The sequence below is a fragment of the Seriola dumerili genome, unplaced genomic scaffold (assembly GCF_002260705.1).
Source record: "Seriola dumerili isolate Sdu_G_001 unplaced genomic scaffold, Sdu_1.0 BDQW01000138.1, whole genome shotgun sequence".
NCBI classification, from domain to species: Eukaryota; Metazoa; Chordata; class Actinopteri; order Carangiformes; family Carangidae; genus Seriola; species Seriola dumerili.
The window spans coordinates 18,182,553-18,198,479 of record NW_019174393.1 but is presented as its reverse complement, the minus strand read 5'-3'; the positions used below and the strand labels follow the sequence as shown (position 1 = coordinate 18,198,479).

The 15,927-nt window shown below is 42.8% G+C and overlaps 1 protein-coding gene across 1 annotated transcript; it reads right to left on the bottom strand.

Annotated features, from left to right (window-relative positions):
* Nucleotides 1–1,032: 1,032 nt before the first annotated feature.
* Nucleotides 1,033–15,811, bottom strand: lemd3 (LEM domain containing 3). Its single transcript, XM_022749752.1, has 13 exons — nt 14,009–15,811; nt 12,237–12,277; nt 10,890–10,959; nt 9,930–10,003; nt 8,566–8,645; nt 8,286–8,431; nt 8,076–8,177; nt 6,353–6,455; nt 5,667–5,845; nt 4,269–4,350; nt 4,069–4,174; nt 3,890–3,968; nt 1,033–1,347 (listed from the first exon to the last, which is right to left on the bottom strand). Exons 1-13 carry the CDS (start codon nt 15,351–15,353, stop codon nt 1,166–1,168), a joined length of 2,589 nt encoding a protein of 862 aa, XP_022605473.1. The 5' UTR covers nt 15,354–15,811; the 3' UTR covers nt 1,033–1,165.
* Between the last annotated feature and the right edge of the window lie 116 nt (nt 15,812–15,927).

Here is a 15,927-nt window from a genome sequence, read left to right as displayed (position 1 = left end):
TTCTGAAACAGTCCTGACTTCAACTGACACACACCACTCATTCAGAACAGGCGTGGAAATCCAATTCAATGAGAAGGGGGTGGTTGCACCACAACTTGAAAGAGGTAAATAATAAATATAATAAGTGGTAATAATAACTTGGGGATATATTGGATTATATCTGCAGTAGAAAGTTTCAGGTGACTGTTAAAAAGGTTACACTCCCTGATTTTGTTATATCGCTCAAACGTTGAGGGTAATGGGAGCTCTGCTGGATGCCATAACAAAACCAAGGACAAAGGGAAAGAAAGCCCATACATGGAATACATGGAGCAAACAACACACACACACACAGCGGCTGAATCGGCATTCTACCACCTGAACTGTTCTGTGTGTGTGCATCTGTGCTATTGCGGCCTCTCTGGGAGTGTTTGCCTCTGGATACAGATGTACTCTGCTGTGGTACGTGAGCAGCAAAGGAAGAAAAAAAAAAAAAAAAAAAAAAGTGAGCTTATGCTTTGCTTTTTAATACAGAAGATGTAATAAAGCTTGTGCCACCATTCACATGTATTTACAGGACACCCTCTGCAAATCTGTCCATGCCTTCCTCGCTTGACTAAATAATAATAATAATCAAGAATAATAATAATAATAATAACAAGGAGTACATCGAACATCTTCAGGAAAAAAGAAATCAACATCCACACTGTTGTATTGAAAGCTTACATAGAGGCATACTCTGAAATAGAGGCATACGCTGAAACATGCAGCCGTTTTCATACAGTGCCCAAATGAATTCCATCATGGGATCAGTTAGTTACACTGTGGAGGAGGAGGAGGAAGAGGAGGAGGAAGAGGAGGAGGGAGGGTCGGAGTATCTGCACACATCTTAAATATTCCAGAAGAGCTTCGCTTCCTTGTTAAATCCATGACATTTCTAATACAAAGATTATAGAAAACAAACACTGCAACGCTGAACAGCTTTTCTTGCAAAGATCCTGTGTTGAAAAAAAAAAACAAACAAACAATTAAAAAAAAAAGAAGAAGAAAAAAAAAAAAAAGCTCTCCCATGGCACAGACTTAAGTCTTCCCCGTTATAAAGCAGTGAAGGAGCAGCAGCAGACTGGTGCTGTGCTGCTGGGAGGGCACAGAAGAGAACGCTAAATCTAATGCTTTAATGGTGATCTCATGAGAAGCCTGAAGAGTTGGCTGAGCCGTGGTGCTGCAGGCTGGGCGTAGTGTCCGCGGTGCTTGTGGTGTTCGGGTGGAGGAGGCTGGAGGCCTTCAGGGGCGTGTTGCAGCCCTGTGCCTGCGGGAAGCGCTGGTGGTATCGGTCCAAACGCAGATACTTTACTGTCACCAGCTTACCTGTCAAAACGGAAAACACGTGAGACTGTCACTACAGCGCTCTGTAACACATGCAGATAATCATCACATTAGAAGTAGTGAGTCAGCAGCTGCATGCAGGATGCTACGTTTTGTTTTGGATCTGTCTTCTCCCAAAATCCTCCACATACTGATGCTGTGATCTGCTCTGTGGTGGAGATGGTGATGGAGGAAGAGCAGCTGCACTAAGAGATTCTCCATCCCTTTATTTGACTGTTCCATGCTCATCACTCGAGTAGACAGGCAAATAATACAGTTGGAGTAGAGTGTTCTTGATTTTAGAAATTAAAAACAGTGGCTCTATAGGTCTGATTAAAGGTCCATATAGTGTAAAGGTAGATGTCCATGTGTTGTTTGATTATAAAGCAGGTCTAGGTTCTATATTAATACTGTGAAAGTATCAAAGCCTCAGTCCACAGAGAAATGCACACAGCCTGTATTCAGAAACTGAGCCTTAAAACCAGCCGTCAGGACTTCTGTTAATTTGTGATGTCACAATAAAGCAGTCACTGCTCTCAGCCAAGCCCCAAGCCCCACCCACTCGGAACCACCATCCAACCTTGCGGGATTTGGTTTCTCTGAGTGTTTACCTGAAATCTGCTATATTTTTATTGGATTACTCCAAAAACAATCAGCCAATCAGAAGAGAGACTCAGAGCCTCCTCTCTTCTGATTGGCTCACCGACCTGTTGTTACTAGAGCTCCAGAGAGAAGCCTGAGAGAGGAGATGTAAAACTACATTGAGATGGTTTTTGGTTCTTAAAACCACAATTATATCTTCTTATGGATCAACACTTCAAATAAAACACAGAAGAAGTGTCCCCCTTTAATCGGTATCATGAATAATATATTGTAAGAGAGGAGTCTGATGTCTTTCAGAAATAATCACTTTTCTTGTCCGTCATCATTTCCAGAAACTATGAGGTTTGATACGAGATATATTCACTAAATTTGCTCATTTCTGCGAGTTATGGGTAATTGTTAAATTATAATGTTACAAACCAAATATAGACGCTAATAATCAATAAATAAAATTGCTGCTAATAGAAATGTTTCATTTGCATTCAGTGTCTGAGCAGTGAAGTTCATTTACAGACTTCAGGTTCAACTGATTTGTTCACAGGGTAAATACAGAAAGCAGCTTTTTAGCTAATATACTGTTTCACAAACATATATTGCTTGCCAACTGTTTTTATGGGGAAACCCCATCACTGTGATAGTAACTATGCACCCTTCCTTTTATGTCAACAGTGCATATATGGGTAATTCTAAACCAGTGCAAGTTGTATAAGGCTGAGCGAGATGATTCAGTGTCTTAATAATGTGCTCAAAATGTCTTCTGTTGTCATCGCATGCTGCCAGTGAGCTGCTGATTGTTGTTGTCAGCCTCAGCAGGAACTCAGACTGAGTTCAGTACTTTGTTATAAATAACAGAAGGAGCTGTGTAGGTGTATTGCTACAAGTGAGAAGCTGAAATACAATCCAGACAGTCCAGTTTCACTGATATGTTCACGAGTCTGAAGACACCGAAACACTGCACACTGATGTCAGTGGGCTTGGGGCAATATCCAGAATTTAATATGTGGACACAGTCCAGCTCAGTTATCATATTATAAGATATAATCACCCGGGATTCTAATAAAATCATATTGTTTATTTCATGTTTTGTGTTTTAATAATTCATAATTATGATTGTATTTTATGTTTCAGGTATAAGTGATGCTGCTTGTACAATGTACACACGTGCATTTGATATTAGCAAATATCAGCCCATGTCTAGATGTCAGTATGAACACAGCCTTAGAGCCTCAGCCTGCTTCAAATCGAGTGTGTGTCAGATTGTACGGTATCTGGAAGCTCCTCCACCCAAAGTTTTCCAGCAGTGAAACAGGGGCTACGTCCTGTAACGGCCCAAAAACAATGGAGCTGTAAAAACAGGCACAGTTTGAACTTCTCTCTCAAGCTTTTTTCCAAACTTCACACAAGTACTTCAGTCATTTTTTGTATGAACAACCAAGTGCAACATCATGAACTTCAAGCAGAGACTGTGTGAAAGCTTTCGCTGTTATCCAGATTTGCACGACTCATGCATCTCACGCTGCCATTCAGAGCAGATTCAACACTGCTGCCTTTACACACCCCTGCCTCTGTGCTGCCTTCAGACCACTGTGTTGGGCTCAAACGCAAGCCGTGACACATGATGACCTACCAAAGATGTACAACAGGACCTTTTGTATCTTGTGGTTGTCAAGGTGGACGAGAAAATGACGATCACATGAGCGGACTCAACTAAATTCTGTACTACAATGTCCTTAAAATACAAGAAAAACCATCTTTAATGAATTACTAATGCTTTTAATTTGGAGGAATTGAGTTAGTTTCCTGTGGCAGCGACTTGTAACCTTCTGTCTCCTAGTATTATAAACTGCTGTTCAGCCTTCTAAACCCATGGATGAATTATTAGAACTGGACTTCCTGGACAGTAAATCATGTGACGTGCTGTAAATGTAAGTGTGTAATTTACCATCAAACCAGGAGCCATGAAGTGCCTTGAAGGCTTTCCCTGAGTGCTCTGCAGAGAGACACTTGACATAGACGCAGCCCTGTAGAGAGAGCAGGAAGTACACTGTAACATCCTCACAGCAAAACAGCATAAGAAGGTGGACATGACAGTTTGCTCGTCATTGGTAGGACGGAGCGTACCTCTCGTGAGTTCTTGTCAACAGTGATGTGGACGATGCCGTCGTTGTCACTGCACTTCTCCAGGATCGCCTGCTGGATGGCTAGATCCCAGTTCTCCCCAACCTCCCTGTAAAAAACACACACAAAGATGTTAAAAACCACAAAGTCAAACCAGGGAAGAGACTGAGCTCATCCAACAAGCAGCAGAGACCAGTACTCACATGACCGGGTCAAACATGTTCCTGATCTTCAGACATGGAGTCAGGCTGTTGGGAGGCGAGTTCCTCCGGTCCAGAGGGAACGCTGGCGGTGGGGGGAGGGGGACAGAATCTCAATGAACTGAAGACCATGTTAGATTACAAAGTACAGGGATCTAAGCTGGCTGTGTGATTCCTGTGGTGGACTCCACAAACATACGTGGCTCCAACACATCTCTCTCAAAATCTGAAAAACATCAAGCAGGGTTTCCCGCTCTTTTCTACAGATCATTTCCCAGGACTTTTCCAGGACATTTTTACTGATGATGTCACTCAGGAACTTTTGCTAGGTAAATAAAATTTATCATTATTAAAAACATGTATAACCTGCTTCCCTTTTTTCCCCATTTCTGCCTGAAAACCAATACAACAATTAGTCACCGACAATTTTCCCTCCTGACCAATCCAGAGCTTTGTGTGGCTAAATGTACGATTCAGTTTCAGCCCCTTCAGTTGTAAATCATCCAACCTGCAGCATGTGATGTGGCTTCGGGGTGCGTTCACAGTTCGCAAACAAAACCAATAGCCTCCTATTCAAAATACTATCCGACCATTTTGAACATCAACACGATCCTGAAGATGACTTTGGGGGGGGGTTGAAAGGTTGAAATAATTTTCCAGGACATTTTACTTTTTTCTCTCGTGTTCCATGTGTTTTCCGTGACTGGAAAACTGAGTTCCAGCTGACTTGCTGTTTCAATGACTTGCTCTTGAGCAGCCACGTTTCTAGGAAAGTTCACAGTTGTTCTGCCAACATTTTGTGTATCTTACAGCAAAGGGAACACATGTTTGCAGCGTGTTTAGATGCTTTGTGGCTGTACCTGAATATAACAACCCTCTGTGCCCTCTAGCTTTCTCTGTCATCACTCGCTCGAAATGTCAACAATGAAGCGGCGATAAAAATAATGATTTCATCTGCAGCACACCACCTTGGTAATGAACGCTGGTTAACACGCTAACATATTTATGAGCCACGATCATATCTCACACTAGTTCTGAGATTCCAATCGTCCAATCAATCTGACATCCACTGGTCTGCGGTAAGTCTGACCCAATCATTTTCTCTCCCGCCTCCTTCTACAAACACACTGATAATCGGATAACCATAGTGTTTATAAAGTAATAGGAAACAGCAGGTGTGCTGTACAGTGGTCACATTGTAGAAAGGACACTTTAACTGTTGTAGACAGCGTGACACCCCCCCGCAGAGGGGGTTGCAGAGAGCGCGCTGCAGTAGCTTGTTCACTCCACGTTCACTGCACTGTCAGCTATAAATATCCGTTTATCCATGATACCTTGCATTTCCGGGTTTCTGAAGGACTCATTACTACAGTCTGAGTGAAAACATTTAGTGTGCGTTACCTTTTCCCTGCCAAACTTTGGAGGGCATTAAGGAGGTCTTGTCGCAACTGAAAGAAGGCTGGATCCACCTCCAGACCAGGAAGTCCGCTCCGCCGATCCTCTGATTCTCTGTTCGAATCCTGGACTCGTCGGCTGAGAGGAAGCTCACAGCCCGGTCCCAGATCTTCTTCATCTTCTTCCTGTAAAATATCACAACTTGTCACTCATCATCTTCACCTGACAGATCCACAGGCAGACTGGACAAGGAGTTTGAAAGTGTATCTGAATGTTAACTTTAAGGAAGCCTATTAAAACACATGAAAACTACAATAACCATCACCCGAGACATTTCACCTGCTTTCTTTATATCCCAAATTTAATATCTCAACACATCCAGCCCAAATATCACGATACACAAAATGATCATGATATACAATATTATCATGGGGGACTTACTTATTTTCTAATAATACATAAAGTTAATATATTATTGTATTTTTTGTTTCAGGCATTTTTTAATAATATAAATATATAACTTTTCCGATATTATGTAAAATATTGCGTATGGAAATATCGCAATATTCAATATTATCGATTATTAGCCTAAGCCTAATGGCAGGTGTGAATATCAGGCCTTAATATACTTTTCTTGACAGTTTTCTATCTGGATTCAGACGGAGCCGTGGGTGGCAGCTGTTGGTACTGACCGATCCTGAGGCAGAACCAGGGAGTCTCTGACATGGGGGATGGGCATGTAGGGCTGTAGGTCCTGGTTCTCTTGGCAAGCCTCAGTGTGGCTCCTCAACACGTCTGAACAACAGAAGGTGGTTAGGAGAAGTCAGGAAGAATAAAAGGATCAAAGAGAAAAACCTGCAGCTTTCAAGAGTGGACATTATGTATATATACACACCGGCGTCACTGTGTATTCTGACCCCTTCGCTTTCTGCACACTTAATGTTGTACATTTCATTTTAAATGGATACAATTGCCATTTCTGCCCATCAGTCTCACTCAATAACCCATAATGACAAAGTGAAAACATTTCTTTTAGAATTTTTTTTGCAAATTTATTAAAATCAAAAACATCAATCTCTCATTTACAAAAGTATTTAAAAGCTTCATTCAGAACTTTGTTGAAGCCTCTTTGGCAGCAGTTACAGCGCCAAGTTTTCTTGGGTAAGTCTCTCCGAGCTTTGCATCTGGATTTGGGCAGTTTATCACATTCTTCCTTACAGATCCTCTCAGGTTCCATCAGAATGGACGGGAAGTGTCTGTGAACTCCCATCTTTAGATGCTGTTAGTCAAACTTCCAGCAGACTGTGACATGCCGTTTACTCACAGTGACTTATGTCTAGACACTCCATAAAGACTAACGCAGTGTCTTGCTGAGACGGTCGTCCCAGAAGACTTCTGAAGCTCTGTGACTGTTGGGTTTTTTGGCCCCCCTTCTCACCAAGGCTCTTCTTGCTCAGTTCTACTCAGTTTGGCCAGACAGCCAACTCTATGAGGAGTCCTGGTTCCAAACTTCCTCCATTTCACAATGATTGACTCCACTGCTCTCCTGGGAGCACTCAAAGCTTTAGAAATGGTTTTATACCTTTGCCCTGATCTACGCCTGGCCACTAAATTTTATTGCCGTCTACAGAGAGCTCCTATTCATTTCAGATTCTAGGTGCTGCTGACTGGAAAGCTGTTGCTAGAAAGTAGATAAAACCAGACATGATTTAAGAAATATTTAGTATGAAAAGAATTACTTTTTTTCATTTTCTATTTTTTAATTGTGTTTTATTGTACTGGCCCTTAGCTGCCTCTGTATTATCTATTTTAACTTAGATTCATTACAATGATGTCTTACAGAAAGCTTGTATGGAAAAGACTTCACACAAGGCATCACACTGTTTGTATGGATCACTTGATATCACAACAAAAAGAGAATTAAAACTTAAAACAATGACCCACAGAGGATGCACCTGACTACAATTTGGGGCGGCATTGCAAAGAGTCTGAATATTTTGTAAAAGAGATTTCAGCTTTTTTTTAAGTTTTAATACATTTGCTAATATTTCTGTTTTCACTTTGTCATTTTGGATTGAGGGTAGATTGATGGGCAAACACGACAATTTCATCCATTTAAAATGATATTGACCTCACAATAAAAAGTGCATAAAGTGAAGGGGTCTGAAAACTGTAAATATACTGTGTATGTGATTCAATGTCTCTATACATTATCAACTTATCATGAGTGGTTTTTATTTTCTCACTCCTTACAAAGCTAAAGGTTTCCTCAGTTCCAGTCTTTGTCATGAAACATGTTGGGAACCTTCTTGGTTCTGGATACACAGATGAAAGTGAAGACTGGTTCCTAATCTCTGTGTCAGACAGCAAACAGCAGTGACGTCAGACTGTCTCTGCGCGTGCGGCGTTTCTTACCGATGATCCTCTCCACCATGTCATACATCTGCCTGGTCTCCTCCTCCTCCCTCCTCCAGCGATACTTCATGTACCAGACCACGCTCCACACACAGCCCACCACTGCACAGACGCACAGGATTCACAGGTTCAAACGCAGTTTACTGGAGTCTGGTGGCAAAATGCGACACTGCACTTTGGCAACGCATTCATTAACTGTCGTGTTCTCACCGACTGCGATGACGAAGACTCTGCTGATGACGGTGACGAAGGCTCGACGGAAGCGGCATGTGAAGGGCATCTTGGGGTGCGTGGACTCCAGCCGAGAGATCTCAGACACATCGGTCACCGGGTTATCAGCTACCTGCCCAGTCAGCCTGCGCACACGCACACACACACAAACGCACACACACACACACACACACACACAAAGAGTGAGTACAGATGTCACACAGTGAGGGGGGGCTCTGAAAAGCTTGTGATCAGCATGAATGCTTGTGTCTTGTTTTACCTTATGCCCACGTCCTGTCCTGCCCGGATGATCCACTCCAGAGACAAATGAATGAAGCCTTCAAACTCCTGATTCTGGGCCTGAACAAAACACATGATACTGATGAGAGGAACAACACAAACAGTTCCCACTCCTAAGGGTCCTGCTTTATCGATACTGCTCGTCAATAATCTTCCATACTCTCTGGGTTTTCTTTTAAGCTCTGTTTTCACCGAGAGAGAAAACACCAATGTGGTGTGGTGAATGGTGCCCTTCACTGCACACCTGGACGCTGAACATCAGTTACAGAAACACACAAGCAAGCTGATGCTGGTTCCCTCCAGCCAGGAGAGAGATGACATGAAAATGTTCCTGCTTGAATTAGAGATATGTTGAGAAGAGCTTGTTTTAGCACTTTTGCCCCCTTTGCCACAGCTGCCAAAAACAGTGTGAGTGCATACAAGTATGGAGCGGGATACAGGCATGAATGTATGTGTGTATATCAGGGTGTTGCTGTGTGGATATCTGTACTGGCTGTGAAAACAAAACTCATTCTGGGTCAAAGCTATCTCACTCGTCTTGGAGCGGGAGAGAAAACCAATGTTACTACTTTAAAGGTCCCATATAGTCTAAAGGCAGATGTCCATGTGTAGTTTGATTATAAAGCAGGTCTAGGTTCTATATTAATACTGTGAAAGTATCAAAGCCTCAGTCCACAGAGAAATGCACACAGCCTGTATTCAGAAACTGAGCCTTAAAACCAGCCGTCAGGACCTCAGGAACTTTGTGATGTCACAACAAAGCAGCAACCCACCAGCCAACCTTTCTCCGAGTGTTTACTTGAAATCTGCTATATTTTAATTGGATCACTCAGAAAACAGTCAGCCAATCAGAAGAGAGGCTCAGAGCCTCCTCTCTTCTGATTGGCTCACCGACCTGTTGTTACTAGAGCTCCAGAGAGAAGCCTGAGAGAGGAGATGTAAAACTACATTGAAATGGTTTTTGGTTCTTAAAACCACAAATATATCTTCTTATGGATCAACACTTCAAACAAAACACAGGAGAAGAGAAAATATGGGAACTTTAAAAAAGCTGTTCCAAACAATTAACTAAACAGTGCTCCTCTTATGCTCACCACTCTCACTCAGCATCACTCTCATCCTGCCTTCAGGCTACATTCAAAACATCTGAAGCAGAGGAAACAGGTTGATACACTCTACCTTTCTGCAGAATTCACAGAAAAATGAATCAAGCTCACAGGTTACCCTGTTCAAGGTCATTGTGAACCACAAACATTGCTGTGTAGTATTCACATAACACAGCAGTCATGCTTACAGCTTGTGTTTCAAGTTTTGTTACAGGCAGGAACGTTAGTGTGGACGTACCCGTAAATACGCAGAGGCCTCGTCCATGGACAGACTCCTGTTTGGACACTTCTGGTCTCCACAGTCGTGCTGGCCTGTAATCAACAGCATCAAACCATCACTGAGGAAAACAAACTGTATCAACACAATGTGTCATCACATCCTGTTTATCTGCACATCAGTACTTGTGTTTACACGAGAGGTTTAAAAGGCACCAACCCTAACATTTTTAATCACAGTAGATTTTAAATACTGGGCAGTGTTCGATACATTGTACACTCACTGAGCACTTTGTTAGGAACACCATACAAGTAGTGGGTAGGGTTGTTATTAGCGATGCGTTGTTAGTCAGTCACTCAGTTCAGATTACAACAATAAAAGCTGCTTTCACTGAGGACCTCTCATGTGGCCTCTTCTCTTAATCCATGTGTACAGAATATAAAATGCAAACGTGAGACTTGCTGTCATTCCAAAGAACTAGACTGGAAACAGCACATGATTCTATTTGCTTTCACCTGTGCATACAGCAAATTATAAAGCAAATAAATGTGCATTATCTGCTTGTAATATCATTAAAAACACTGTGTTAATTAGCTCTCATCGGCCTAATGAACACACTTAAACGCTCCCTATATTGACCAGTCGCAGTGTGTTATCACAGCTTTCAGTGCACAGTGAAATGTGCCTAAAGTTGAGTCAGTGTTCCAATGGACACCCAGTATTCATGTTAAATGATGTTCAACCTATCACTAGGCCTATGAATATGAATGAGTGCATATTGCTACTGTAAGCAGGGTTAGCTTAGCAAAGCATTTATGCGGTGAAAGAATTCACATAATCAATGAAAATAATCACTGCTCACTCAGCTGTCAGAGACAAAAAGGGAGAAACTGTACTCTACACTAAGCTACTTCACACAGCTCTACACAGTCAGTCAGTCAGTCAGTCAGTCAGTCAGTAGTGCAGAGAGTTCATAGCTACCAGCGATGTGGGCCAGGTGGTCGTGTAGATTGAGCAGCAGCTTCAGGATCAGGTCCTTCTCTGCCTTGTCCTGCAGACACAATAAATCCTTAGTGAACAAACCAACAGAAGTGCATTGATTTGTTATTTCATTTATACACCTTTCTGGTGGCACAAGTTCATACTGAAAATATGAAGGGAAGCAAAATTTTACAATCTAGCAGCAAAGTCAAATATTGGGTGTCTGCCAAAGTCCAATACAATATTTTATCCACTTCAGTGTTTACTTAATATAATAAATACATTTTCACAAGGTGCTTGATCCAGATACTGAATGTCCTGTTTCAAAACCATTATGTTTATGAGCTTAAATTGTAAGTTAAATTGCGCATGAATGAAAGTTAAAGTGGGAAAATGTAACTCCTGACGTGATGAGCTGGAGAGAAGGTGTATGAACTACAGTAACACTCAGTCAACTTGCAGTTGTACAGCGGTGTCATACAGACACAGGCAGCATAACACATCTAACCAGACAACAGACAAGTTTATGGCCCATCATCCTGTTCCTCAAGGAATCAACATTAATGAACAGCCACTGATGTGACCTGTTGTCATTTGAAGTGGTCAAAGTGACGGTCACTGCCAGCTGAAAATGAGACGCTGCTATCTGAATGTTTCATACGAGGCTCTGTGCTAATGATGGTTAATGTTGGAGCTAAGTGTCTGAACTCGGAGTCACTAACTGGTGTGCCCAAATCATTTTCCACATTTAAAACACTCACATATGCAGCAGAACGCTGCACTCTAGAGGCCGGCTGTCATAGAGGGGCACAGCACTGCAGCACTAACAGGCGGAGGTGGAAAAAACAACAGAGTACAGTAAAGAAAGGATTTAGATGGGCTTTGTTTTAGCATTAAAACACACCCAGTTAAGACATTTAGTGAACTCTTAAAATAAATTTGGATCCTAATGTGAGTTATTCATAGTGTTCAGTTCAGGTAAACTGGTTTTACAGCCTGCATCTTTGATCCACCCTTGTTGGTACAAGGGGGGTGGACAAAACGTATGAAACACCTGGCACAAAGACAATTACTGTCTGTCTTTCCAGCCGACGCGCACATCACAAAAAATATGAAACGCTTGAAAGGTAGCGCCGGTCACAGCCTGGCCAGGAGAGCGAGCTAAATTCATTAACACGCAGCACTTAAGCTGTGTTCACTGCTCACATTATAACGCTTCCAATCTAATTCCAGGTGAAGTGTTCACACTGCATTTCCTGGGCTCTCTAGACTCAACAAAAAGTTTGCTACACAGCTTTTGTCATACACACAACTGGAAGAGGGTGTCAGAGGAAAATATATACTTACATAAGAAGAGTCAAACTCGCCGCCAAAAGGGTGGCTCTTAACTGTAACAGAAGAGAAGGTGGTCAGTCAGGGGACAGAGACGCAGCATGCTCATTTAAACTGCACTGTAAACCTCACACATAAGGCACAGGCTGGAATAGTAGAAGGAAAAACTTGGTGTTTTACAGTAAGACGACATGATTGGAGACATGAAATGTGAGTGGAGTTCAGACATCACATGTGAGTCAGTGTCTGTACATGAGGCTCAACCCTCGAAACCCTCACCACATCAGCTTGGCACTTGAGGCCTGAATTAATTCAGGACAGAATTACACACATGATATTCAAGGAAATTTGGCATCTGGTTTTTTGTCGACTGGTCGAAACTTCAACTTTAAAGCAATTTAACAAAATAATAACATCATTGGTTAGGTTTTATTTCAGCACACAGGTAGAAAGCAACCTAACAGTCATGTACATAGCTTTGTGAAATAGACCATTTGTATTGCTGACAGTGTCTGAGAGGTGCTGAAATCCATAGTAAATTTTTAAGGTTGTAAACTGTGGTGTTTTTAAATGTGGAGGAGCAAAAATACAAGAAACGATCCGACAGCTTTGGTTTCAAACTTTTTAGAAATTTTGATTCATCAAGTTTGTTTTAAATGGAAGGAGGGAAGGAAATCAATTCACTACATTTATCATATCACGAGGGTGAGGTTCGATGGCATTTTACCGAACCTGAATCTAGATCTAAATCTGCTGTCGATCACTGGAATCATGTGACACCATTAGCGGGAATGTCCATCGCATCACCTGCAAGCACATCCTTGTGTGCATACACAACTTTTTTTGTTATCTGTGAGGTGATCTAAGTTGTAAAAGATAAGATTTGCGACACTTAATTGAACGTTTTTAACCTTAACCTTGATTTTAATTAAGTGAACATTTCAATTGTTGAGTAATATTATTATCCCTTTGTTTCCATTGTCTTGTTGATATTTGTTTGCAATATGCATAATCTTCTAAAAGTGGAGTCTTTGGAAGTCTGGAGAATGTGCGTTCAAGAGTGCTGGTGAATTTGATGAATTGTGAATTTGGACAACTCTTGGCACACGTTCACTTCCTGGGTACGCAACCTTTAAGTGTGCAAAGTCTGCACATTTGTATTCATGCATACATCATGGAGGAAAGGGGAGGGTTTGGGTCATCTCTGAGCCACTTGGAGATGAACGCATCAGCAACAACAGCATCTAGAACCTGTTTGGGTCACGGCTGAACCAACATTTGTGCCAACACTTGTTAGAGAGGGATGGATTATGTTCCTGATGGTTCAGACTACTACAAATCACATCTAGTGAGTGCACCTGCAGGGGGGGAAAGACTGAAAACACACTGTGGCCACTGATCTGTGCTCCTGGTTTGCATTTGTTGACAACATATTGTGTGAATTCTGCTTAACTGTAGTAGTGTGTGGGGTAGTCTGCTCTTGTTTTAATATGTATAATAACAGGTTTGCTATTCTTGCTCAGCTATTTACTTTTTACAGTTGTGCAAAAAAAGTTGTATATCCTTGTGAATCTCCTGAAGCTTTAAAAAACATCACTTTCAATTATTTTCAAACTAGTGTACAGGGGAAGCTTAATTGTCTGGAGATTAAAAAAAGACACTAACACCACAACTAAGCCACATGGGAAAAAACATTCTACCTGAAACACTGGCTTTAAATTGCCAGTGGACATCCATGACCCTAAACAATGGAAAAGCTTAAATAGCACATCTTATCAAATACTTACTGACTCCATCCACCTCTGAGGATCCAGAGCCCCTCATCCTAAGGTACATGAGGCCTAGCAGCAGAAAGAAGAGGCAGGCTGCCGTGAGCAGGAACATGGACAGGTAGTGAGCGCTGAAGCTACCAGAGGAGGCCACTTCTTCCCTTTTGAATTGCTGGAGCAGCTCATCCTCCGGGACAGACAGCTTTTGCTTCAGCGCTGTCTGGCTGTATGAGTGGTTGGGAGCGGTGTGGTTGGAGTGGTTGCCCCTGTAAGGCTGGGACAGGCTGCTGTAGTTGGAGAAGCGCGGTCTCAGCCCGATGCTGAACCTATTAGAGCTGCTGCTTCTGAAGGATCCGTCCTCGCTGTCGACGTGGTTGTTTTTGCCGGCCTCTCTTCCATGGTTCTCGGAGAGGGAGACGTAGATGGACTTCCTGGGAAAGTTGTGGCTCCGCAAGCCTCCCGATGGGTCCGAGTCCCTTCTCTTCACCTCGTCTTCCTCCCCCTCCTCCCTCCGTCTTCCCACCATGTTTAGACTCCCAGGCGAGTTAACCTCTCTGGCTGCCCCTCCCGTCTGAGACCCTCGGCCGACTCCGTGGGAAGGGAACGCCGCTTTCGGGTGGCTCCGTCTGGGCTCTAACCTATCCCGCTGTCGGTCTACGCCGCCAAGGCCCCCAACCTCCTCCTCGTCGGAGTCTGAGTAATCCCCGGCTAACTTGCTAGTGATCAAGTGAGACGCCCCGCAGCCATTTACAGAGCGAGAGTTCTTCTCCGTTTCCCCCTCATAATCGTCCTCTTCTCCCGATTCGTCGTAATCCCTCCCTTTCGCCTCAGGGCTGGATCTGGCACGAACTCCCCAGCCCAGCGAGACACCTCTCTGTCCGTCCGGACCCGGGGAAGAACTGCTGCTATTCAGCGTACTCCCAGCGCCATACTGACTCTTGATAGCCACAGTCGGTGTTGTAACAGGCCTTATCTTCGGTTGTTGTTGAAAACCGGAGCTTCGGTCTGCCCTGCCGCTGTGATTGAGGCCCTTTCTTTTCAGTGGAGTTTCAGCGTCAGACTCGTCGGAGCTGAAGCCGAGGACGGAGGACTTCCGGCCCGGTCTCCTGTTAGAGCTCAGGTGCGTGACGTCATGGCTGGCTGGCCTGGATCCCGCCGTGTTGCCGCCGCCAGTGGTGCTGTGGATGGCCCCGCTGCTACGGGTTTTACCCGATCTGGAGCCCCGCTGCTGTTGCTCTTCGCGAAGCTTCTTCAATTTCTTTAAATACACCGGACGGGTATTCTCGGTAACCGGGCCTGGAGTGAAACCGAAACGCTTTAATTCGGAGAAAAGCTCCTCATCCGTTAACTGCATTGACGCCATCTTAGACAAAACTCTAGGAGAAGGTTGTGTGACGGAAATGACGTTGAGGTGAAGTGGCAGTTGACCAACTGGGCTGCGTTCAAAACCAACAGAACACTGTTTAAAAACGTTCAAATTCTTAGTTATGAGGACTTTCTTAGAACTAAGACATTTAATATTCCATATAAATTTACCATGTTTTTAAGTGGAATACATATCAAAGGCCACAAGTGTACAAATAACATACAAGTTTTTATTTCTAAACAAGAAAAATCACTCCACGTGGAAAATTTGTGTGGAGCTCCCATTTTTCCAAGATTCAGTGGCAAAAACTCCATACAAACCTATTATTTTCAACCAATAAGAGAAGTACACAACCAAACTGTAAATAATATGCTAATTCTTAAACCTCAAACTTTGTCATCAAATCAAATGTGATTTTTGTAAAGCCGAATAAGACAATACATCTATCAAGGTTGATATATACAGTCTGCTAGAGAAAACCGATTATTTTGCTAATCAAACAATCCACATAATTAAGTTAGAAGCCAAAGCGAGTCTATTTTAGATAAAGAAAACAAGAACGACAAAATAC

What these genes read in the sequence shown, in the direction of transcription:
- lemd3 (XM_022749752.1), bottom strand. Translation starts at nt 15,353, where the DNA reads ATGGCGTCAATGCAGTTAACGGATGAGGAGCTTTTCTCCGAATTAAAG. An exon ending in CTCAGAGGTGGATGGAGTCA is followed by an intron (nt 12,278 to 14,008) that starts GTAAGTATTTGA and finishes CTTCTGTTACAG; the next exon opens with TTAAGAGCCACCCTTTTGGC. An exon ending in TCATGGCTCCTGGTTTGATG is followed by an intron (nt 1,348 to 3,889) that starts GTAAATTACACA and finishes CCGTTTTGACAG; the next exon opens with GTAAGCTGGTGACAGTAAAG.